At 40.6% G+C, this 26426-nt stretch overlaps 1 protein-coding gene across 4 annotated transcripts in view; it reads left to right on the forward strand.

Annotated features, from left to right (window-relative positions):
• The window catches only part of TBX20 (T-box transcription factor 20), a 117886-nt gene that overhangs the window by 63297 nt on the left and 28163 nt on the right, over positions 1 to 26426 (forward strand). For 2 of the 4 annotated variants that reach the window (XM_085607482.1, XM_085607484.1), the window contains exons 6-7: positions 2882 to 2958; positions 14839 to 14895. In XM_085607482.1, coding sequence (XP_085463608.1) covers positions 2882 to 2958; positions 14839 to 14895 — 134 coding nt within the window. The remainder of the gene's footprint in view (positions 1 to 2881; positions 2959 to 14838; positions 14896 to 26426) is intronic. The other 2 variants (XM_085607485.1, XM_085607486.1) reach the window with 1 other exon arrangement.

A 26426-nucleotide genomic window follows, 5' to 3' on the forward strand; every position in this document is an offset into this window, starting at 1 on the left:
CTTATAATATGCAGCATTTTTTGGGGGGATAAATAATATCATTCTAACTGAAAACTCTGTACTATTTCCCTGAAATAAGATTTTTTTAGTTTTAGTAAATTCATGCTTGGTCATCAAACATCTGGTTGTTATTTTCACCAAACACTCACATGTACTGCTATCACGCAAAAAGATATTCTTCCTTTTATATCCTCTTACCATCTCCAATAAATTCCAGGGATGGCTGTCAAGCAAAGATTTACACCACCATTATTGAAGCGAAAACAGAATTACCTGATAAAAGGTTGTAATGAGTCAAGGATGATTACCTTTGTGCCAGGTTCACTATTATGAGACAGATACCCACAATTATGTTGAGAATGCCAACAGAACATCAAGGATGGTCATCGTTATGTCAAGGATAGACATGATATTATTAGACATGACCACAAAAAGTCTTTGATGGGTCACTCTAATGCTAAAAATGGCCAGATTGTTGTGAAGAAGAATGCCAGCTACATATCAAGAATGTTTCTCCATTGCATCAGAGATAGAAAGAATGTCACTATGAATGCTCTCATGATATTAAGTATGTCACCATTAGACCAGGGTGATCTCTACCACCCATATCATTATCTTCTGACCATACCAGGTCTACATGAACACTCACACCTTCAAGGCTCACCCACCAACTTATAAATCCATGCAGTCATTACAGTTCATCCTTACATTCACTTTCACAAACTAAGCAAGCACAAAGGCAATTATGCACAGGCCCTCCTATCTTACTTGACAAAGCCCAGTGGCACGGCCGGTGGTCCTCCCCTGGGTTTACTGAGGCCCTGGAACAGGAGAAACAGCATAGCAGGAAGGGCGTGCAGATACTGTCAAGATTGACAACTTCCACTTGTCCAACCCAGATTCTAGACTTAACTGCCACTCAGCGGATGAGGCAGGACTCATGGTGAGTGTTTATCAGAGCAAGGCCGATGCTTTCACTACGCCCTTATTCAAATGAAGCTGCATGGTGTTTTTTTTGCATGCTCAATGCATAAAGAGCAGAAGCAATCAGAGCAAGTCTTGAAGAGCGAGATTCATGCAATATCGTTATGGTTTCACATGACATATTTTACATATAAAAATGCTAAATTAAACTCATTTAAATAGTTAGTGGTTACTGTGAAAGAATGGACCTGGCCGTCCTGCACCTACATTGGGTACCCCAAATACAGAAAAGGTACGGCTCTGCCTTTTTCCACCTACAGGCAATAGCTGTGTGCGTGTTCATGTGTGTATTGGTGTGTGTATTTGTGTGTGTTGGGCAAATTCTATTGAAACACTCTTCCTGATGTTTTTATTGAACTGAAATGGATGAACAAATAAAGAAGAGGCCACATTATTGTATGCATTGCTTCAGTAGTGGTGCTTTCCATAGCATGCATCACTGAGAGCGCGATGGAAGCCCTCTCATTCTCCAAGCACAGGGCCAAGGGTTGCTAACTCTGAATTTAAGACCGAACACAGCAGTGTGATGGATGCCCGAACCAAAAGAAGAATGCCAAACATATGTAAAGGGGGGATGCGTATACCAAGTTGGAAGTCGAGCATAATAAGTGGTACTCGTTCAATTACTTCTGTATAACTTATTTTTATATTTTTTGTTGCCTCTTTATTTGCTTTGCCTCTTTTTTATTGTTTTGTGTCCTTTTTTCGTCAATTTGCTTTACCATACCAGCAATGCAATAGATTCCCCTTTGTTTGCTGTCCTTATATATTTTTCTTGCATCATTACTGTTGATAGATTCCAGTGCATTTCTTTCCTTTTTGGGGGGGTCTTGTGGTCTTTTTGCTCATTCTCGTTTTTGTGCAACAAACAGCAGCAAAATAGACACGATGAAACCATTTGCCAGTAGTGTAAATGTTCAGTGTTAGATGTCCTTGCCTGGGGTTATGGAATTCCAAAATCCAATTCAGTAACAGAAGCGTCTGAGTTTTGCAGCAACAAATGTATAAATCCTACTCAAGCAGTAACTTAATTAAGTAACATGTTTTGTGATGATGCACTAACTGTTGACCAAAAAGGCTGCTGCGATTCGTTGAAAGGACATTTGATTAGAGCATTGCGAATATTCATACATTGGCACACTAATTAAACAAATAATAAGTTGCAAACAAAGAGCAAGTTAAATGATTGAAATTCACCAGAAAATGGAATATTGTCTCCTTTTAATAAACAGGAACACCTAGGTTTGTCTCCACCAGCTAGTATATGATTTGATATGAATTGCCCAAGAGCTAGTATTTGATTTGATATTAACTGAATCTGTATCTACTGAGTTGTTATGCTGTTTGCACGCAAGAGGGCGCAATCATCTTATGTGGGAAACCGGGGCCATGTAGTAGGAAAAATCAAAATAGAACATTATAACTATAGCTATGTCACGCTAAAGAGGCCAAACGGGTGGCACTCCAAGAGTTGCACATAACACTGAACAAAAAGAAATCGAAAGTCACTTACGACATATGTACACAACAGCCCTGCACGTTGCTGCCCATTGGATTACGGGTGGGTGAAATAAAGCAGGGATCTCCTAAAATATTTTTGGAGACATCTCACTTTCGCCACATTAAGTTTGACCTCTGAGTAGCTTGGATACCCTCCCTGTGCATACTCATTTCTTACTTAATCCCAGGGGGTCTACCATGCTCCTTTAAGACTCCATCTTTACTGCAGACCAGCATGTCCTAAAATACTTTTCCATGGATGCTCTAGAGAGAATCTGAGTGAATGTAGCACTTAGCACTGAAAAGTAGAGGATTAGTCGCTGATTAGGTTGTAAGGTGAAAATCTTAAAAGAGCAAAAAAAATATATATAACATTGTGTTTCTCTTGTATTTGTAGATAACCAAGCTGAAAATTGACAGCAACCCCTTTGCAAAAGGATTCCGAGACTCCTCCAGACTCACTGATATCGAGAGGTAATGGGAACCTTGTGTTTACTTTCTGAGCAGATAAGATAAAGAGGGGATGCTTGCAGGGAAAATATCAGCACAGTCCCGGAGAAGTTGTGGTTATTAATGTTATCTGTTTGTATATAGTAGTCGGCTCCCCTTCCTTTGGCCGCCGCCTCCACTCCTCAACAAAAATATGCCAAGGATGTTCAGTTGGTAAACTGCCCTTCTGCAGAAAGACAAACTTAGGGAAGAGATTTGTTAGGATCCTGGGCAGCTGCTGCACATTTTATAAATATAGTCATACACATTCCGGAAAATAGACCACAGTGCAACGTTATTTACAGTAATATGGACATCGAGCTAATGAGCAAAATGAGGTAGTAAGTAACTTAAATGTATAAGGCACACTTACCCACAAAAAAACTTACAACGCTGCCCTTTCCATGAAAAAATATATTTTTATCTATGGTTCTGATCTATTGTCCTAAAAGTGTTCTAAAAAAGGGACCCACTTGTTTTAGCAATATGAGTACTAATCCACGTTTGAAGGATGGGTATGTTTATAGCTTTCTATGTCTCTTCCAGCTTTGTTTGTGTCGAATTGTAATAATGAGTCTTCATTAAATTGATAATGTCATCCTGAATCGTTCAAATTACTACTTGTTTCTTTTCTGGATTCTGTAATAAAACGCAATATTGTTTAAGCTAGAGACTCTTCGCAAGGTGCTCACACCGTTGAACTCATAGTCACATTTTGAAAGTGATTTTTAACAACAGAGTTTTCAGTGTGGAAGAGGGAAGCCAGCGACAGTTCATGGGAAACATATATTCTTTTTAACATCAAAGTCTTAATGAAAAATGAAGCAAAGTGTAGTTCTTTAAATATCACTGTTGAAACAAGATGAAAATGAAAGCAGCATGCAACTCCATGATGAGATTTAATGTTCATTGAATGTACATAACATCATTTAAAAGTCACTAACAATATAGATAATTGAAATGATGACTTATTATGATGTTTAAATTTTACATTGGTATGAAAGAGTTTGAAGACATAAAAATGTAATTAGTCTCAGCCTTGTATAGACTCCCACAGCGAATCAGTGGCAGTGTAATGTTACTCTCATTTGGGGAAGTGATGAACTATAAGCCGAGCCACATTAACCATGAGCATGGATGAAGTAGGTTTTACATTTAGATTTCCATTGGTGAGTGGTAGATGCAGATTTTTAAACTAATAATTTCTGATAGAAAAAAGTGTAAACAAATTATTCCCACATATAATGCTGCCTGCAAAGAAGCATAAGGAAGTGTGATAGAGTCAAAGAATAATAGTAGAAACACTTTTAAATATATTGCAGTGTGCGGAAGTTGTTATAAAAACAGAGGGGCATATTTACTAGAAAATGTCAGAGCTCGGAGCTGCGCCAAATTTGGCAGCGCCACGCTCGCACATTTTCAAAATTCATGGCTGCACACCCAAGTGTTTTCCCTAGCACTGGCTCTAAATTTAGCTGCCTACCGCCAACCCAGGCGCCCTTGCACCATAGGCGATTTGTTACTTCAATGTGTGCAGCAAATCGTCATTATTAAATGATTGTTTATGTTCAGGATGGGACCACTTCCTGCACAGAAACAATCATTAACAGTATTTTGCTCTTTCTATGTGTGCTGCATAATGCAGAACACATAGAAAAAACTAAAACGAAAAGAAATAAAATTATTTCTCCTCGTTTCGCCATTCTAACTCCTTCTCTTGCATGGTGTTAGTTTCTGGCACTGCCTCAGATGTACACCTCCTTATAAATCTGGTGCAGCGTCAAAAGCAATGGGTATTGCGGTGGAACGCCCACAGCAACATCCATTGCAAGCCCCTTTCACGCTAAGTGATGAGTGTAAAGGGATCTTATTTACAAAGTCGCGTAAGCTACAAAAAGTGGCTTAATGCTGCTTTGTACATAAGGAGAAGGGCATATCGCCACCAGAACATCGCACAAAGTGACGTTCTTGTTGCGATTTCCCCTTGTAAATATGCTCCAGTGTTTCATGATGAATGGGTGGGACATGTGGCAAAAGCAGTTTTTGCATCATGTCTTGTTGTGCTAATAATATATTCTTTGATATCTTCTTCTGATTAAAGCATAGACTGGTGTTACATGCAGTCAGTCTAAACCTGTGTGTGTAAAGATGTGTTGAGCATGTTGGGCTATATATCAACATATGAGGCTCCACATGCCCATTTCATATCCAGATGCACAAGGCAAATTAGGCTATAACTGTCAAAGACCACTTGAGCCTCAGAAGCCCCAGAAACCATCTTGACCCTGTATTCTCGGAGCCAGTGTCGGCGAGCAGTGGAAAGGAAAGGAAATATAACATGATAATAACTTTGAGTTATTATCATTTTATGTTTCCTTTGCAGGTGGGTGGGGCTACTCTGCATACGGAGCAGGGCAGGGGAGGAGTGGTCTGCCCACTCCTAAGTGCGCAATAGCTGTTTGGTTAGCACTCTCGGGTCACCCAAACCAGTAATGCGCACTTTCCCCTACTCCATGCAGGCTGCATTACAGACTGCATGGAGATCATGCCCACCCCCAAAAGCCCCTGGCTAAGCGCCGTGTCAGGGCGCTCAGACGAATCACAATGCAGCATTGCAGCATTGTGATTGGCTTCGGGGAGGGAGCCCGGCTGCCTGCTTCCTGTTACTGTAGTCAGAAGCAGGAGAGCAGGAGCAGGACCAGAGACGTGGGACCCGGGACCCAGCAGAAAGTTACCATTTTTTTTGCGTGAAGCTCCCTCCCTCAATCACGACCTCCCCGCGCAACATCCCCACGAACCCCGTGCTCACCCCCTCACCCCTGAGCCATGCCGACCGCCACTGCTCAGACCACTTATATTGTTAACTATGGTGTGGCAGAGAACCCGGGAACGGAAAGTCAGATAGAGCTCACAGTAACACAAAAGTCTTGTTGGCAGCCGCGGTCGGTAATAGGAGTTCCTGCAGGGCGGTGACGTGGGGAGGGGGAGGGGCAGGGTGGGGGGTAGTAAACTATGGATTACGGAGGTTTACAGGTAAGTAAACATATAAATTAATAAAACAAATTTCGTTGCGTGCACTGCATCCCCAAATGCGATGCAGTGCACGCAACGAAATTCGTTTTTATTAATTTATATGTTTACTTACCTGTAAACCTCCGTAATCCATAGTTTACTACCCCCCACCCTGCCCCTCCCCCTCCCGACGTCACCGCCCTGCAGGAACTCCTACTACCGACCGCGGCTGCTCGTTGGTATTTGAACCAAAAGTATTGTGTGCAGTCTCAGTATGGCTTTCATATCGAGAGACCATCTTAGTTGAGTCTAGATACATGGGGATTGTGCAATGAAATACATAAAATATGGCTCGTAACTACAAAGTGAGTTATTTTCTTTACGTGCTTTTTGTTGTGTTATTATTCTTACATTTCGGTGAGGTTACTTCTGTGATGTCAGTGAGGTCAGTTTTTATCTGATGTCATTCCTGCAACGTCATTAATTACACCGTTTATGCAATGTCACTTCCACCCATGCCATCGGGTTCCAGAGCTTGAAGGAAGTTGTTTATATTTATCAAACAATTTGGTGAATCAACATTGATAAAATAAAAAAGTTAATATTTCGTAATAACAACCAGACAAGTATTTTTCCGTCTAGCTTTTATAACACCCTAAACCACAAAATACTATAAGATAAGAAAGTTATTGGCTTGGATTGGCGTAAGAAAGTCTTTCAGCTATATGCCACTTGATTGAAATTCTAAAGTCACCAGTGGCCAAACGTCATCCTCACCTTGTGACAGATCCTGATATGAAATATATGCAATTGGTGTCTGTCCTTACCTCAATTCAAGTCCATAAACATTGCAGTGACCTATTGGTAACTAAAAAGTTAATACATGCTCAAAAGCATTTTGTAGAGGGCAGGTGGGGGAAACAGAAGCAACACAGGGGAGGGTCGGGGTAACGCTGAAACAACACAGGAGGTGACACAAAAACACAGGGGTCAAAAGCAACACAAGGTTGGTGAAAGCAACACGAGGTAGATGAGGGAAGCAATGGGGAGCACACAGGCAAGCGCAAGAGGGAGGAGGGCAGGGAAAAGCAATATGGCAAACGAGATCAACATGGAGTGCAGGTAAAGAGAAGTACAAGGTGAGATGGCTTGAAAACACACACTCTAATAGAGTCCTTTAAAACACAAAAGAAAAAAGTAGTGCTTGAAAACCGAGCAGAGGAAGCAGTGATGCCAGCCACTCAGAGAGATTGTAAACAAAAAAATGCTCCATCCGATGGACGAACACAAGATGACAAGTTGGGACATGAATTAGAACCAGGCAAATGAGAGAGACAATGAAAACCAACCAATGGGAAGCAATTTGCAGGCTCCAGGCCCCTCTATATTCTAGGTAAGCCACAATATGCCTCTAAACAGGCAGCACATGCGGTGACTGTAGGCTTGACTTCAAAAGGACCTTAATGTCAGAGGTGAGCACGCCTCAGCACTACGTCTGTATCAAACCACAAGAAAAGTGAGGTGAAAAGTCATGCATGCACCAATCGAAGAAGAATACAACAAAGGATGAAAACAGAAGCTATCAGACCACTGCAAACAGCAGAATATAAATGTATGTTTAATTACACAGAGATACAAATGTGTGCAATCAGCCTTGATTGCACATTGATTTCAAATGAACAAGGCCTCGATTGTGAGTGCCCTATTAGGTCATGACATAATTATCACGCCAGATAAAAAACAATACTGAGGGTTTGAAATTTATTGGGTGAGATAATTACCTCAAATTACAAGTGTTTGCCTTTCAAATGGAAAATACCATACTGACTTTGATGTTTTTTGCACAAAAATCGGCATGGCCAGATATTAATCTGCACATTAAATTACAAAGCTTTGACCTACAGAAAATGAATCCGGATGTGTGATCTTTTCCACACTTGGTAATTACTGGGTATTGTCAGCTCCAAATTATTTTTAATTATGTTTGAGCATGGATCATAAAAAACCAGGCCACTCGTATTCAGGGCCCTAGATGCATTTTTTGAATTTGCACTGTAACCGTACATGTGATAAAATAAAAATATGTGAATCGAGTGAAAAATGTTTTTTCGTGTTTACGCCATAACTTTAATTTTTGTAAAAAAAAAAAACACACACACACATTCACATAAAGCTATTAAATGCAATTGCATTCAATGAAACTATCCAGGTCTTCTTAAAGAAACACAAGAAAAGATTGTTCATTATCAGTTAATTTTTTGCCAGGGTCTGAATAGTGTGAACTCGGGCAGACCTCTGGATTTCATTTTCAGGTATTTAAGTGTACTTTTCCAAAACTGCCCGTGGGGAGGACACAAATCACACGAATTGATCTTTGGAGACATTACATAATTCAATTAGTCTGGAGTCAGTTACTGCACTAAACCCTGCCATAATCGGATTGGCCACTGTAACTGACTGAGAACAGCCTCTATCTGTAACAATATAGATGCCTTTTCCTTAAGGCGAAACTGGGACAGAAACACATCTTTTTATTACACGATGACAGAAATTGCACTTTTGTAACCTAATTGGAAAGGATTTTAATTTGTTAATATGTGGCACGATGACTTAAACTTCTCTGCCCCAGATCTGCAGCTTCTGCATGCGACAAGTCGAAAATTCCCCAGTACTTAACAATATGCAGCATATGCTGCTTTCTTCTAATGCAAATTATTTGGTGTTATTTATGACACTTCATTGTTTGATTAATTAAAAACACTGCAATATTTAGCTATAGCAAATAGATTAATTATAAAATGAAAAAATAATAAAACTGGCTACCGAATTATTTAAAGTTTAGTAGATGTGATTTTGCCATGATGTGCGCCCTATCAGAAACTACTGAAAGAGCTACTACTGATCTAGAAAAGCGGCAGACAAATACGCAGGCAGACAAGCAATCAAACAGGCAGACCAACAGTCAAACACATTGAGACATGCATTGGAGTGAATCAGAACACTAGAGGGTTAGATGTAGAAACAAACAGATGAAGTGAATAGAAATTGTGAGAATGCAAGAAATCTTTAGCATGACTTTGACTTGATGTGAGGTTTATTACCAGACCCACATTTCAAGTGACCCTGACAAGCCTGGAGATTTTTGTCCACTTTGTAACAAACTGTTCCTAGAAAGTCATACAGGCATTATGTGGCATTGGAATGATGAACAGGTAAGTCGGGAATTCTGTATTTATTAGCTGAAGGTCCATTACAGCCATCCTCTAAGGTGCTCAGGGGCTCCTTTACAGACTGGTGAAGTGGGTGACCAATGATAAATTGTTGTTTACAGCTGGAGAAGCTGGAAGGATCGCTCCAGCAGTGGCAGAACCAGTGGAGCCGCAGCTGACTCTACCACTCCAAACCAATGGCAAGGCAGCCCATCTGCCACAGAGTAGTCAGGCCACAGTGATGGCTGCCCCAGCCTATTTTCGCCAGGGCGATCGTCACTAGATTTCCTTGCAAGAGACAGCAGTTCTGGGCAGGAAAATCAGACAGTAACCGTGACGCATGAGCAGAAAACATCTCGTGTGCCTGGGCTATAGCTTTTATGTTTCTCAAAAACTGTGTGTTTGCCAAACAAGATCCGAAAACCGTGGTGCACTCTCAGCAAATTTTCTGCTTTCAACTAACCATGGTACAAAAGGGGGTGGTGATGGATGGAGCATCAGAACCAATCAAACACTCACACCCAGTCAACAGATCTGGGTTTGATCCATCACCGTTCTTTAGCCCACTCTGCCACCCCAGTTCAGACATGGCCATATGCAAATCAGTCTGACCCTGTGCCTCATGGGAACAGTCCAGCCCGAACTGCCAAGCCAGGCCTTCCCTGGACCGGAAGCAAGCTTCTGAGGACCGGTTTCTGGCATTTCAGCCGTCTTCAGCCAGGCTTGCTTGAATCCAGTGGGAAAGTGAGCAAGGGACTCACGTCTGAGCATACCCTGTCAACTAATGGCGAACAAAGCGGTACAAAAGGGGGTGGTGATGGACGGAGCATCAGAACCAATCAAACACTCACACCCAGTCAACAGATCTGGGTTTGATCCATCACCGTTCTTTAGCCCACTCTGCCACCCCAGATCAGACATGGCCATATGCAAATCAGTCTGACCCTATGCCTCATGGGAACAGTCCAGCCCGAACTGCCAAGCCATGCCTTCCCTGGACCGGAAACAAGCTTCCTAGGACCGGTTTCTGGCATTTCAGCCGTCTTTAGCCAGGCTTGCTTGAATCCAATGGCAAAGTGAGCAAGGGACTCACGTCTAAGCATACCCTGCCAACTTATGGCGAACAAAGCAGTACAAAAGGGGGTGGTGATGGACGGAGCATCAGAACCAATCAAACACTCACACCCAGTAAACAGATCTGGGTTTGATCCATCACTGTTCTTTAGCCCACTCTGCCACCCCAGTTCAGACATGGCCATATGCAAATCAGTCTGACCCTGTGCCTCATGGGAACAGTCCAGCCCGAACTCCTTTGGTTTTTGCTTCAACTAACCACGGCTGCTCTATAGGTAGTAGCATTCTTATCAGGCAAGTGTGGAATCTCACATTAAGGAAGGTTATATTCAACTTGAGGAACTGATGACTCTTGTCTGGCGAGCGGTTGAACAGCCCTTTCAGCTTTAAATTACCTATATAGTCCATTGTGTGGTGAGATGCAAATCCTGGAAGGGGAAGACTATCTAGTGCTACTACACAACCAGATTAGCAAAGGAGACACAATTCAGGATGATAGACTGATAATGAAGTTAACCTGTACAATGAGCCATGGATAGGTGGCTTAAAACGTGTAACTAGCAGAATGTGTTTGACAATACTGGACCACCAAGAGATTCTCAATGCTTACCTACATTTTTGACGTCTTGTGGTTGGAAAGTTGGCTAGTGACGATGCTCGATTGAAAAGAGAAATTGATAGAAGCCAGAGTAAAAAGCATATATTTTTGTACTTTTTTGTTTTGCAGCTACCATCATGGTGCATGCTAACAAGGACAACTCCTTGTAAGGAGAGTTATTCATCTATGATCCAAGTCTTGCCTGATAATGCATCCACAAATGTTTACTGCTACCTTACACTTACTTGTATAAATTATGAATTACACTCTATGTTGCCTGTCAACCATTGTAAGCCCCTCCATGAATAGGAAATATTAATTTGACAGCAGCTGCATTTCAGAATGCCCAATGCATTCAGTCTGGGCACTACCAGCTTCCATCAAAGCCTTCACACCTAGATCACAACAGATGGCCATCACTTCACATTTAAAAGCCTAAGCAAAGATCTTGTTTACACAACTCTCAGCAGCCACAGTTTTCCCTTAAAAATGGCGTGGGAAAAGTGCAATTATTGCAAAGATACAAAGTATATTTTGTGTAACTGTAGTTATCCTGCAAGCGACTGCAAGATCTAAACATCATCTTACGCTAGGTTAAAGTGAAATGTTCTTTTTCATAATTTGTTTGTGCAGAGATCAGTCTTACGGCTACTTCAGATGGTGTAGACAATTGTGAATGACAGCTGTTGAATCAGTTTGTAGGACCCAGGTGATATTTTCTGCTGGTGTTTAAGCAGCACAAGAGGGAATTTTAGCAGATTTGCAAACTATGGCCATTTTACTTTCTTGTCCAAGTGGAGAAATCAACTAGTTGTTCTAAAATTAGCCTCCTCTTCGGTTCAGATGTTTCTCAGGTATGGAATGGGCCAGTTTTACATGGAAGGTTTTTATCAGGATAAGTTTAGCGGCAGGGGTTGACTTCTGTGATAGAAGTGGTCAATCCTTTGGTTTGGTAATCCCCAAAAGCTTTTGTGAAAGAAATGTTTTATAGGTATGTTCCAATTTTGGGAGGAATTATTGTGATCTCAGGGATAGGCCCGATTTTCATACCACATGCATTCCAATGGACAGAGGGCACTGATGCACAATGATATCTACAGGTAATATAGAGTTTCAAAGCAATAGATTAAGCATATATATTTTTTAATTTTTTCTTCTTCCTTACTAATTGTTGCTTTACTTTGTTATTGGACCACTACTGACACATTTAAGTACCACCTCATTCTCTTTATACCGCAGAACATATGACAATAAGTGGCATGTATTAATTTATTAAATATTGAAGAAAGATAGTTGGAGAAAAAATCAGTGTGTCTATTCAAAATGGAATAAAGATATTTGGGTACAAAATGAGTACATTTTTGGAAAATGATTGGCTGATATTTGTGACTTCAAAAGAACTTACTGAAAACGAAAAGATGACATTTGGTCAGACTATTCATGAAGTTTATGAAAAACATATCTTTGAGAAGAGAATGTTTTTCTTATGCTAAGCAGATAGGATCTGTTTTACCTTAGGAATAACATAGCTGTCAAAGAAAAGAAGTGTAACTTTCTATCCTTCTCTTTCTAAGTAAATTTTCTTTCACATTATATCACGGGTTATGTACTCATAAAGTTTAAGAACAGAAAATGAAAGTTAGTGAATTTTAGATTTGAACAGAGACGCTTACTGCTTATTGAAAAAGAGTAGGTGACCCTTATGGATTCACATCCTGATTAGTATAACAACCTACACCTGGGGCCGTATTACATATTTTGTGCACTTTCCCTATTTGCTTCTATGGCGCACCTTTAAATAGATGTGCCTTGCGCAAACAGGGAGAGCGATCTATATTACAGTGAATGCAATGCCCCCAGGGCAGCAGTGAACTCGTGCTGTCCTGGGGCAGTGTCGCTTTCAAGTGAAATATGGAGCGGCTGCTTCAACGTCGCTCCATGTTTTACCGTGCAGGCAGCAATCTGCCTGCACTTTTAAGAGGGGAGAGAGATCTCCTTGCAGGTTGGTGCAGTGAGTTACCACACCCACCTGCAATGTGATGCCCGGGGGCTCCAGGGACCCCCTTTCTACCCTCCAGAGGGCTGCCTTTAAGGTGCACACTGAAAGTGCTCCTCCTTTTTGTGGCGCACTTTCAGTGCGTCTCCCAAATTCATGTTTGCCTCTGTTCCCGCTTCCATAACACGGCAGGGATGCAGAGTCAAAGAGATTCACATATTTGCATGGGGGCACGCCTCCATGCCAATTATGGAGCGCCTTCTTGAGATGTGCGCCAGTAATATCTATATAACAGAAGGGGTCGTACAAACATCTGCTGCCCCTTCTGTAATATCAAAGTGACATGGGGGCACACACAGCAGGCGCATATGCCCTTTCTATTAACATGGCCGCTGGTATGCCTTTTAGCCAAATTTCTTAGAGAATATGTTCTGTGAAGTTTGTGTTGGGTATGTTTGCATCAACATTTTCTTAGGAGGTAAACATCCCCTAAAATACCTTTTGTGAGGATAAAAGTTAGTCAGCAGATCATGATGTATTGGAATATTTTATAAGTGTTGCATCAGAGTAGCATATAAAACCTTTGGTGTTTAGCCAATTTCAATTAAAATTGTGCAGCAAATGAATCATTTTGTTTATTTTTGTTACAACAAGTTTTAAATAAGGATTCCCTATGGCAATCTTTAGTGTAGTGGGAAGGGGGTGACTTGAGTAGCCCTCAATCTGTGACATTTTTCCAGTTTTTTTTAATCCCCATGTGTTTAATCAGTTACCTAAGTATGAGTGTTACCAAGGGCAGGCAGTAAAATGTGATATATCCTAATCAATCACTGATTGAAAAATTGAGCATTTTCAATTAATGGACTGCAAATTCTGCTTTTCTAACACATTTTTATCCTCAAACTATCATAGAAATAACAAATGAAAGTAATTTTGCTTATGTTCCCTAATATTCTAGAAAACTGGGAACAGTTATGTGAAAATATGTTTTCAAGCTATTAGTTACAATGTGCCCTAAGTTACATTATGTTTCTAACCAGTAAACCGCCCTTTTTTCAAAATGAGAATTCCGAGCGTCTTGGTACACAATTGAACTTAATTTTAAGATACAAAGGATGGCATTTTCAACCACTCATCTTTCAAAGACATAATAACCTCCAGGGGATGTTGCTATCTAATACAGTCATATGGCACCCCCCTTATTTTGTGGAATAGCCGGTGAGACCCCATTACAAGCCACGAAACAACCAAACAGTTTGACTTTGCAGGTGATTTAATTTTGGACAGTTGCACAAGAAAGGCACTGCATCTGAACATATGTATGGAAATAAATACCGATAAGACTCTTATGCTTAAAGAGCAGGACAATAATTTAAAGGTTCAAGTATGTATAAGCTCTTGCCGTCACTATTCTTTTTTGATTAACCCATCATCATATTTGCATATTGTTACAGAAAGCCCTTATCTAAATAAGTTGAGGTGAGCGGAAAAGTGCACTCGCCTATATATTCCTGTCATTAAAAGACTGATAGAAACAGAAGTAAACAGACAGGCAGATTTCAGTTCAAAACAGACAGGCATGTGGGTGGACACAGCCAAGTGGGAAGGCAAATCAGCAAATAGGCCATTTCTCAATTGGCTTAAAGAGACACAATGAACTAACTCAAAGAAACAGTATGCTTATAAGACATTTGTTACTTATTTATATATTATAAACCTATAGACATAGGCAGATGAAGCGACAGATAGATGGATAGATCTTTTTTCCTGTGGTTTTGTATTTCAAATCTTGATTACTGTGGTCAGAGCTTGAATGCAGGGTAGCTGGCTCTTATTTCTGCTTTACAAATAACTGTGTAATCTTAAAAGAATCCTTCAGCATCCCTGTGTCTGATGTTCCCTACTGTAAATGGTGGCTTCTAATTCTCCTACTACTACTAATAATACTATTCCTTCTCCCCTCTCCCTCTCTGAAGCTGTCATACAGAGTGCAAGTCAGTGTGCATGGCCATGCACCACAGAGGTAGCTCTAGGTATGTTTTTGAAAATATTCTCATTGTGAGCCCCACGGGGATCCGATTTGGATGAAACAGAAATGCTATTTATGTTAAGTATGTTTGGCAACAATAAGTTGGGGTATGTGTACACAAATCTGTGATCAACATTAATAACATTACCCATGCCCAACAAACCTCTTGGATAGACAGAATATTGACAAAAAAATATGCACTAGTCTTTAACCCAGATTTTGATTAAACAGATTACAAAGAGGGAAAAGGTGGCAAGAAGGACTATCGTCACCAAGAGACATGACAAATTGAGTAGTACTTGTCCATATTTGCAGCCACTTGTTATATGAAGTACTCAAGAATTGCTAAACAGGGGATAAGACACTGTCTTTGGATTCCAGAGTTGTGAAGATTTTTTAGCCTATAGGCTGCATGATCTGCCGTAAATGTTGTATTTACCTTATTTTTCAAAATGGAAAGTAACAGCGCTTGAAGACTTCTAAAGGGAGCCTTTCTATTGATAGCATTTAAAGTCTTCCCCTGAGAGGTAGTGGGCATCTGGTAGATGGAAAAGATCATGAGGGCAGAAAAGTTTGCATTCTATTAGATGAGCTCAGAATTGTAAAAGCCTACCAAAAAAGTGGAACTTTCCTGACAGATCGCTGTATATGGAAGACTGATAGGGTTTGTGTCCTAAATATTGTTTACAAAAATATTGTCACATTGGATGTAGATTTTCTACTACTAATTCCAATGGGGTGATATTTTAAAATTATATTTAGGACAAGGCATTTATGCCAGACAATGGTTTTAAAATTATAATCTAGTACAATACACTCATTACATGATTTGTAAGGTTATTCTCTCAGCCTCGCCGCCAGTCCCTATTAAATTAGAAGCAAACATCTTGCCACCCAAGAGGGTACAACCCACCAACGCCACCTATAATCCTGTATATTTGAAGGACCGTTTTTCACAATTTGCAGGATATTTCATCATATTTTGTAATATTTCAAATTGTTTATATTTTTATTGTGGCCAAAGATATTTACTTTCCATTTCTAATAGAGAGGCATATTTCCATATTCGAATGACATTAAGATATGCAAATGTTCACTTTTGCTCCTTCCATGTCTTTCACAAAACCTAAACATAGACAGTTAAGTCTTGTGTCAGTTGTACGCAGCCAAGGTCCCTGCAGGTAACAGCGGTGGGACCGTGTTGGGGGGGATTTCGAGGGACGATGCTGAGGGAAAATTAATTATTTATTTTATTTCCCCTCTGCATTGTCCCTCGAAATCCCCCCACGCGGCCCCACCGTCCCACCGCTGTTACCTGCACGGACCGGAGCTGATTGTACGTCAGCAGCATAGTACTCTGTGAATGCCCTCTCATGCTCTTTGGAGGTTCTTTAATTGGCACATTGTTGCAAACGTAGTTCAGAATGTCAGCGATCTTTGCTATACTGTAGCAACAAGTAAGAGCAACGTTTATGTGAGCCTAAATATTTTTTTACATGTACCTAAACCCTGAATTTCCAGCAAACACACAAAGTGAGATTTGGCCCAATTTGTTTTAATTGGAAGGAAAATTTCAATAATTTCAGATTGCAGCAGCTGTGATGAAGAGGCAATGAATGATGCTCATCTCAGAAATAAGGGCTCAATTATCCTTTTGGGGTGTCCTGTACAGAGTTAGGACCCTATGTCAATTGTGACCTCTGATGGTAATCCCATATTCAGTGTCTACCTCCATGAGAAATACCCATATATTCATGTATACACTGATATTAAAAGCACAAAAAAAGAATTATTGAGTGCTAAAACCATGTTGCATTTTATCGATACACTTTTCTTAGAAACAGGTAATTGGAGGCTACTATTTTGTAAGTGTAATTAATAATGCAATATAGCTTGTCAGCACTCATTATTCCATTGAAAGTAGCACTTCTGTGCTCTGCACAGAACACCAAAATGTTAACCATTTTAAAAAACAGAGTTTACTCTGTGGTATAGAAAAAATTCAACTAAATTGCAAATAAAGTTTTAATGTAATTTGTTGCAAGTAAAACGGTGTGCATTGTGAGACTTTGACTCATAGATTTCACAGACTGGAGTTGTGAGAATTTAACTGAGCGCTATTGTGCTAATAGATTTGCCCCACATGAGGGAGTTTCTTATGATTTAGGTAACGATTGTTTCCCAGAGTTTTCTAATCCCTTCAGAATCGGAGAGGGGTGCCAGACAAATGATTGCTATGGGACGTTTTCATTTCATATTTATATTAATGGCTTAGAAATTTTCTTTGGGCCTTATTAGGACTTTGGCAGTCTCGGAACGGTCCGCCACACCGTTGCTCCACTCTGAGACCACCAATGCGCAGCTTTTAAAGTCTCTGGTGGGCAGTTCTTTGGTGGTCCCAAGTCAGTGTCTTTTAAAAAGGCACCACAATTGGAGCATCAAAGGCAGTTCCTGCAGTGCATGGACTGTCAAATACATGCCCTGCAAGAACTGGGGGTGCATGCAGACAGGGGGCACAACATGTGCCCCATGGCATAGAGACACAAGGGTGCCCTGCCGGGTTCCCTTTGTTTCCTCACTGCCACACTTTTCATGGAAGTCCCACCAGTGAGGAAACTCATAATAGGCTTGGTGGGACCACAGCGGCCCCGCCAAACATATTGCAGCCTTAAAACCGCCACAACACCACCAGGGATCTCTGATCCCTGGAGGTTGCGGAGGTGCCAATACAGTCCGACCGCCCAGGTTGTAATGGGCTGTCGGACCGGCGTGTCATAATAAGGCCCTTAGTACAAAAAGGTCATGATATGTCTAAAGATAGTGGTTACTTAATTCCCATTCTCCCATTCTGATATCTTGGACTGCTAATGGTTTGCAAAACTTTTAGATGATTTTGCTCCTTACATAGACAAACTTGATTTTTAAAGTAATTTCATTGGTAAAATTGTTTTCCACAACTTTACATAAATTGGGAATGTTTTGTCTTTGTCATACCTGGGTATACAGTGTGATTTAGATGGGAATTGGGTTCACCAGAGAGTCATGAGGAAATAGCAGTTTGATAGCCCCAGTGAGCCTATTTTTAGATTTGTGAACAAACTGGGGCAAACGCCCTTAAAGGAGAAGGCCACAGTTTACAAATCTAAATGAATTTCAGTGGCTTGTAATGGTGTAGGTGTGTGGGGGTATGTACAGTGTGAGAGTCTTCGAAAATTTGAAAAAAAAATATCTTAAAAGACTAATGCATTTAGCTGTTCACATTTTACATGTTATTGGGAGATGGGTATAAATTACCAGGAAGACTGTATTAGCCTCTGGGCCCTTGTGCTGCAGCATGCTTTATGGACAAAGCTGGAAACTTCCTTTAATAGGACCATGCTTTGGGATAGTTTTTCTCACAACCACACAGTTCATATCCCTTGGTTAGGCTATGTAGAAAACCTGTGAGCGATGTTAGATAAATCTGATACTTTTATAGTCCTGGATCCTTTTTTACTATCACCAGTATTACAGCATAACTCTTCTCTTGGATTCATGGAGAGAGACGTGGGTCTTGGTTGGAAGCAAGTAAAGTCACCAGTATTGCTCATTCTTTGCATCTAACTACGGAGGGTCTGCAACTATTTATCAGCTGTTGCTTACTCCCAAGATAGGTATATGTTGACCTAGTTCTGACTAAGTACATTTCTATTTTTGGTTGGTTTCCTGAAAATAGGTGAATGGTCACGAGACCATGTGGTTTGTCTGTGTGATGGTATGCCTCAACAGAGCGCTTTACACTAGGGGCCATATTACGATGCCGGTCGGATGAGTGTCCGACCAACATCATGTCGGAAATGGGACCGACCGACAAGGAGTCGGAGGTCCCGCATTCCGAATTACAATGCAACCGTCTTCACAGGGTTCGTACAGCGTATGGTTACTTTTGCGGCTTGTGCTGCGGGCCGCAGCACAAGCAGCAATCGTAAACATGCCCTTTTTAAACATACGGTGCCAGCCACATGGTTCAGGGATGTTGAGGGGTGCCCCCCCAGGCCTCATAGTGAAGACACAGTGGGACAGGGGCCTTGCTAGGGGCCCGCAAAGTCCATTCACGTCTGCCTTTCTATGGCAGTCGGACCACCATAGAAAAGCAGACCGAAAGGTACATCGTAATCCTTACGTCGGTGCCTGAGCAGGCACTGCCCTTATTGTAAGGAATACATTCTGACCGCTGGGCCTACTGCTGCCTCTGACCGTAGGGGAAGATGTTGGTCAAACCGCACCCGACAGTCAGTCGGTTGCGCTCCGACTGACTTTGTAATGAGGCCCTATGTTTTCTTTTGTACATTTTATAAAGAGATTAAATTATAGTATATATTAGGCCTTTATTGAAGAAATCTATTATATCCAATGCAGATCAGCTTTGTTATTTTTGCATCAACTTCAAACAATTGAGATATGATCTGCTGTAATACATTTTTTTAAAGAATCTTTTAGAGCTAGAAGACGATTATATTTTATCTGAATTAGTACTGTTTTGCGGTAATAACTTTTAAAAAAAAACAATCTTTAATGGCCAGGAGACAGTTAATTTTCATTTGAATTTTAGTAGCTTGTATCTGTTGTTATGCTTCATTTACTGTATTCTAATACAAGATTCCTTTAAACTATGAATGTATTGTTTTATGATGATAGTTATTTTTATGTTTGATTAGCCAAATATAGATTGATTTACTGACTGAATAATGCACATAGCACACTGCTGCCTTGCATGGGGAAAATGCAAGTTTCTTCAAATGTATTCAAACATTACCTAAGGAATGTATGTTGTAGTGTAAACCCAGTGGGCGTCTCAACATCCTCCCTAACTGCGACTTGTCCTAGCATTTGCCATTTTGATTGGATGCCAGTAAAATTACTAAAAACTAATATTGTTTGTCATTTTCATCTCTTCATTAAGTATATCCTGGTACATATGATGATAAGAAAGGGTTCTTTCAGTTCAATGAACAATAGTTCTAGGATCTAAGTTACACATTTTTTAATATTAGCTGTATTAGTGTGGCTCACTTGCTTTAATCTGATATAATCCTCTCCCTCTTAAACTGCTTTCTCTCTTACTGTGAGCGCTGCCAATGTAAATGTATTTGATCTTCCAGCTACTGCTGCTACTTTCTATTTTTCATGCATCAACTCAGATACTGCACGGATTAGAAATGTTGTTCTAGTTTTCTGCGATAGTGACAATTCCAGATGTTTTTGTTACTACTTCATACGCCGATTTAGCCTGTCTGTCTTCAACGCAATCCAGTTAGGATGTCTTCTTTTATCTGGGAGCCCTTCCAAGCTTATCGCAGAGCCTTAGCAAGGGCTGGAAAGAGTTGGAGTCAAAAATAATTCCACCAACACCATGCAATAGCTCTATGATTTCCCACTGCTCTTCGTGTACCTTGACAAGTGTTAGTGAAATGCAGCTGTGGCCTTTCAGTTTTTGATTTTAAGTTTTCAGCATATTGATATTGGAAAAGCGAGCATGTAAGGCTGCAGGCAAGTGCATCACATTTCCTATAGCTCGGATATGTTCAAGAAGAAATTAGACAAGAAAATGTAACGTCAGAAGGCGCCCATTTTGGGAAACAGAAGGCTTTAGAGCAGAAAGTAACACTTCTTAGAGCGCAATATACCACAAAGCCAGTACCTGAGAACCTGGGTCTTTTAAAAGCAAAATTCGACATCATCAAGGTACATACTTCATAGACTGAGAAAAAACTATTTTGCCTAAAACAGCAATATTGTATGAACGTGAGGGAAAAGCAGACCGCCTTCTAGCCTACCAGCGTAGTGGCAGCAGTAGTAAATGATAGGCAGGGCTGGAGAGTGACACTTCTGAGGGACATTCTTTTTGTCTTATGCTAGTTTTATAAAAACGTATATTCTCTAGGATATTATGCACTACCTAAGCAGAAGACCAGTTTCTTTCTGAGTTATGGCTACTGAAATTCTCACCTGAAATGGCCCAACTGTTGGAGGGAGGCATTGCAGAGGAAGAAATAGGCTAGGTAATAGACCATAGGTACTCACGAACATTTTCCAGGGGGCCAAAAAGTTTGACTTGTCATGTGACAGAGGGTCACATTGATGACATCAGGGTGAGAGGTGTTGTCCATGTGTAATAGCAACCCAGGCCACTAACACGGTCAACATAACAACTGACTTACCTCTCAGTTCACTATTTGCATTGTTGTCAGGGTTGGGGGAACAAATCGATACCAAAGGGGATGATGAGGATTGGGGGAAGCATGAATGTTTCTAAATTGATGTTTGCAAACTATCACTTAAAAAATACATCTCTATGCACTGATATACTAAGGTGAAACGCTTCTGCATGTTAAAGTAATGCAATTTTTGGGGATTTTTGTAGAGACTAATATTTTTTTCACGTTTGTTGCAAAATGTATTTAAAAAATAATGTGTTCCTAAAGAGTTGCAGGACACCTTTATTTCTTTCTTTTTAATTTAGTTAATGAGTTAGTTTAGTTGGAAATAAATGCTAGCCCCTTTAATTAATATCAGTGCTCCCTCAAGTAAACAGCAGCCCAGTGCTGCTGTATAGCAGAGGGCCGCACGTATAGATAAGGAGGGCCGCATGCGTCCCCAGAATGTACTTTGAGTATCACTGTAGTAGACAAACTTCTCACCTCCAGAACACCAGATTTGGAGGGGTATTTAGATAAATCAGCACCTCATAATTCACTTCTGTATGATGTGTTCAGGGAAGTGAGAGAGGGTCATCTTCCTGCACCTGAGACTAACAAAGTCAAGATCTTGCTGATCCGAAAGCCAGGCAAATACCCCTTAAGTTGTTCTAATTGAAGGCCCATATTGCTAATTACTGTTAACATGAAGATTTTGGTCAAAATATTGACTAATAGGCTGAAAATGGTCTTGCCTTCATTGGTACACTTCAACCAGGTGGGCTTTACCCAACATCTTTTTTCGAAACCCATTCAAAATCACTATTGCATACCTTAGGAGAGGTACATGATGCAGAAAATTTAAATATGGGGATAACTTTGGGCAGCAAAAAAGTATTTGATACGGTCGAATGGGAATGCTGTTTAGAGTCCTGGACATTATGGGTTTAGGACTAGACTTCTTGTCTAAAATCAATTGGTTTTTCACTCAAATCCCATGGCAGTAGTAGCGTGTACTGGGTATACTTCACACCCATTACCTTTTGTCCTTGTCCAGGACCACCGGCAATCGCCATTAGAAAAAACATAGATAATAAGGCATACCCACCCCAGTTAATGGGCACAAAGCATGTTTTATGTAGATAACATAATACTAACCCTATCAAACCAAATATTCTGCATCATGCATCTTACAGCACTGATAACCAAATTCTCAGTGTTCTCCCATTACTGTATGAAGTGGGAGAAATTAGAAGTTTTTCTACTAACCAGATCCACTAGTGTAGCTGTCTGGGTCTGCATCCCATTCGATGTAAAACAACAAAGTCGAAATAATCCAGGGTATTTCTTAAGGAACGTCTTGAAAAGATGTTAGAGGACAAGTTGAGGCCCCTACTAGACAGGATACAACAGGACATAACAAGATGGTCAACCCTTAATCAGTCTCCATGGGGAAGGACTCAAGAAATGAAAATGATTATAGCACCCCATATTAACTATGTCTTTGCGATGCTTACCCTAAAAATCCCAAGGAACATGTTGACAGAACTTTCCACAAGGGGATATCTGTGTGGGGCAGAACGAAGGCCTGCTTGAAAATGGCCAAGTTGCACGGCTCTGTAGAATATGGTCGTCTTAAACTTACACATTTTAAGTCATAGTCGATATCTTTTCAATTAGCTCAAATTTGCTTCTTTTTGCATGACACCCTGGAAAACATCACGGTGGGGTAAAATGCAGGGCATCAGAACCTTATACATGATAATAAAGGAATGGTCTGCAAATGACCAATCCTGAATGTCATGTCTTTTGCTTGGCAGAAGGCACACTATCTACTTCATATAGATAGCCTCCTACATGTAGGAGCAACTCTATGGGGCAATGGCGTGCTATGGATTGGGGCAAAGAACCTGTCTGGCCTGACTTCATTGAGAGAGGCGTGTGGTCAATAAATCAACTTTTTATTGCATGGAAGGTGAAATCATTTGTAGAATCCTCTAATGATTTTTGACTATGCAACACACAACAATGGCGATAATGATAACGACAGTTCACACATTGAGTCAGCAAGGTATTCCATCCGACACAAATATTCTAGCAATGTATAAACTTCTTAGGTAGTTGAATGTGTTGGTAATCTATAAACGGGTGATTTATTATCTGTACAAAGTAAGCTTTTTATGTTCTGTATTGCACCAACTCAAGGAATGTTGGTCTTATAGGCTGTAGAGTCTACACAAATGAGGACTGGTTGAAAATCTTACAATTGCATGATAAATGCAGGCAAGCCAGGCTAAACGGCGGGTATGCACCACTAGCAGTGGCCTGCATTGAGACTAAAGACATCTTAGATGTGTAGTCGCTGAAAATTTGGAGATCCCCCCACCCTAATTGTGATATCGTACACATTCGGCAATCATGGAGGACTGTTGGTAATCCAAAAGTAGAGACGTTGACTCATGAACTATTTCAAGTGGCCTCATGTGAAAAGATAATTTACCAATTAAATTATCAAGTACCCACATATGATAAGATCTGGGGTCGTTTCCAATCAAGTTGTGACACAATTGGCTGATTGGCAGTTTCACAATTATATCTATAATGTCTGTACCTATGAAAGACACATGAGGATTATTTTAAGTGTCATTATGTCTTAACCATCCACGCGTAGAATACCATTTGGGTAGATGTATACCTCTCTGTTATGTGGACATGGGGTGCATCTTTGAACTGCTTGGGTACATTTTGTTGTAATAGCTTTTCTTGCTTACCTGATTAGATGATATAGTGAAATCTCATTTTATTAAACATCAGTTTTCATACCTGGGACTTTCTTGTCAGATAAAACTAATGAACACTAAGACGCTGAAAGGATATGAGTGGGTGGGATGGGGGGTGGGGAGAGGAAATTTGGTAAAAAGAGGGGGTTTGGTTTGTGACAGAACATATGGTGGGTTTCCTAAATCAGATTGTAAATGTCATACAGGTATGTCATTTGGTGTTCTTTGTACCACACATCAAACACATTTGTTTATTATTGTGTTAATGCTCAGTACAATGTGGAATAGAGAAATAGCAATTACAAAGACAGATGAATCACGCGATGCCTTTGCAACTCATTCGTAACAACGAATGAGTCTTAAGCCTGCATTCCTTTACCATGCATGAGATTACTATGACATGCCTTAGCTAAAGCGCCATTGGATTTTAAAGTCAAACGCTTTCCCTACTGTTGGGCGTACTATTTGAAATAGTAAATTATACTGTTCCAAAGTCCAGCGCTTTCCTTAAGGCAAGTAATTGTAAAGACTTGCGTGGTAAAGGAATGGGTGGTTAAGACGCATTCATTGTTACGACTGTGTTGTTAAGGAATGCATGGTTTAGGCATATGTGGTTGTGTCATACAACCTGTGGACTGTGCCCAGAGGCTGAACGCTGCTTTATAATAAAATGTGTTTGCCATATTACTTTCCTAGAATGACAGATTTTTAAAATCCAGTTAGAGTATGTCTATTGTGGATGGTTGAATTGACAATCAATTAACATTAATTGTTTGTAATAAATACATTCTTTTAGCGTATTAAAACCTTTTATGATTTTTTAAAAAATCATCAATCCACAGCATCCGGAATTAGCAAATAAAATAGTAAACAAATGAACATGTAAAAATGGATTTGGGGAAATCATATTTTGAAACATTCAATTACATTCAGTTTCTGTGACAATAAAAAATATGCCTTTGATGGAACATAAAGGATTCAGAATTTATAAAATCCTATGTCCTATTTGATACTTTTAACAAATTTAACACAGCTAATTCTGAGATCAGTAGTAATTCTTTTTGCAGTGCATCCTAAGACACACATTGACTCAATGAATCCTTGGGTACCCCTCACCTCCATTTTGGCCCTCCCTCTGGGTTTCTTTTACAGACCCCCGTTACCTGCAACATCTACAAGATCATGGCGCCCAAGGAGGCCTCCTGGTCTGGCCCATCAGGAGTGGCAAATGGTGACCCCACCTGTTCAAGTCTCAAACATCTTCGCCCCACTGGGGCTCTTATACAACTGTGACTGACTCCCAGTTCCCACTTTGCATCCCGATCACATTCACCTGCCTGATCAAGGTGGTCCTGGAGGCAATTATTTGGACTTTAATTAGTGTAAACTCATCTCATGGAATATAGCCGGTCTGGCATGCAAGCTCATGAACACAGGATGGGGCTGTCTTGTTAAAAAGTTTGATGTCATATGTTTTGCAGGAGACGAGGGTCATCAATAACTCATGCTTATTGGAGGGGTTTAAGTCCTTTTTTGAGCCCACTACGAGGGCTTCGAGGGCTGGTTGATCTAAGAGTAGCCTGGTTGTCTATGTTTCTATTAGGTTGAAATGTAGTATTGTTGTACTGTCCACAGATAATCCATGCTGGCAGGCTTTTGTTATTCTCAAGTGGGACTTGCAAACTATTGCTTTGGAATTTTTATAACGCCACATCGTCCCTTCTCTAACATATCCTGGCAGGGCGTTTTCTTGACCAATCTTAACATCTCCATTCACCATACGACTCAATTTGTACTGGTTGGTAATTTTAATACCCATTTATGTGGGGATCCAAGAACATATCCTGTCCCCGTCTCTCAGGGACGCACCTAGAACACAGTGGTCAGGGCGACACTCTAAATGCCCTAGTGAGCGAATTCGATCTTTTATCAGCAATGGGCAAATTGGATCCAGGTCAGTCTGATATCACCCCCACCTTTAAAGGGAACGATAGCAACTCTTTTTTTATAGATTTTATTTGCGTCTCTACCCCCATTTGTTTATTTAATTTCGGAATTTACCATCAAAGTGAGCATCCATAGTGATCATAACCCTTTGTGTTTTCAAGCTAGCTTATTAGGTCAGAACATGGGGGGAAGAAGGGGGGGTTTATTGCAAGCCACAGATGGGGGTAGAAGGCTCAAATGTGCTCAGATTATCCCCGATTCTTTCCACAAGACCCTTTTAGCCAAATGTCAACACGAGTTACAGATATGTTTGGCCATGCAGCCGGAGCCAGGAGATTTCTTTGTTAATGCCTTTGTAGCCATTTCCCAATCAATAGCTGATTTACTGAAGGCTCCCGCTCCCAAAGGACACCCAGAAGGGGCCCCAACATGGTTTGATTCTGCCTGCTCGTGTGTGTCTTGTAGGCTTAAGGAAGGATTGCGCACCACCCCAAGAGATATCTCACTAGTAAGAACCTGTAGAAAGCAGTATAAAGAAGCCCTGGTCAGGCGAAAGGAGGCACTGAAGGAGGATGCCTGGAGTAAGCTTATGGAGGCTAGCGCCATCAAGAGTTACACCAAGTGCTGGAGCA

The sequence above is a fragment of the Triturus cristatus genome, chromosome 5_2 (genome assembly GCF_964204655.1).
Source record: "Triturus cristatus chromosome 5_2, aTriCri1.1, whole genome shotgun sequence".
In the NCBI taxonomy this organism is placed as follows: domain Eukaryota; kingdom Metazoa; phylum Chordata; class Amphibia; order Caudata; family Salamandridae; genus Triturus; species Triturus cristatus.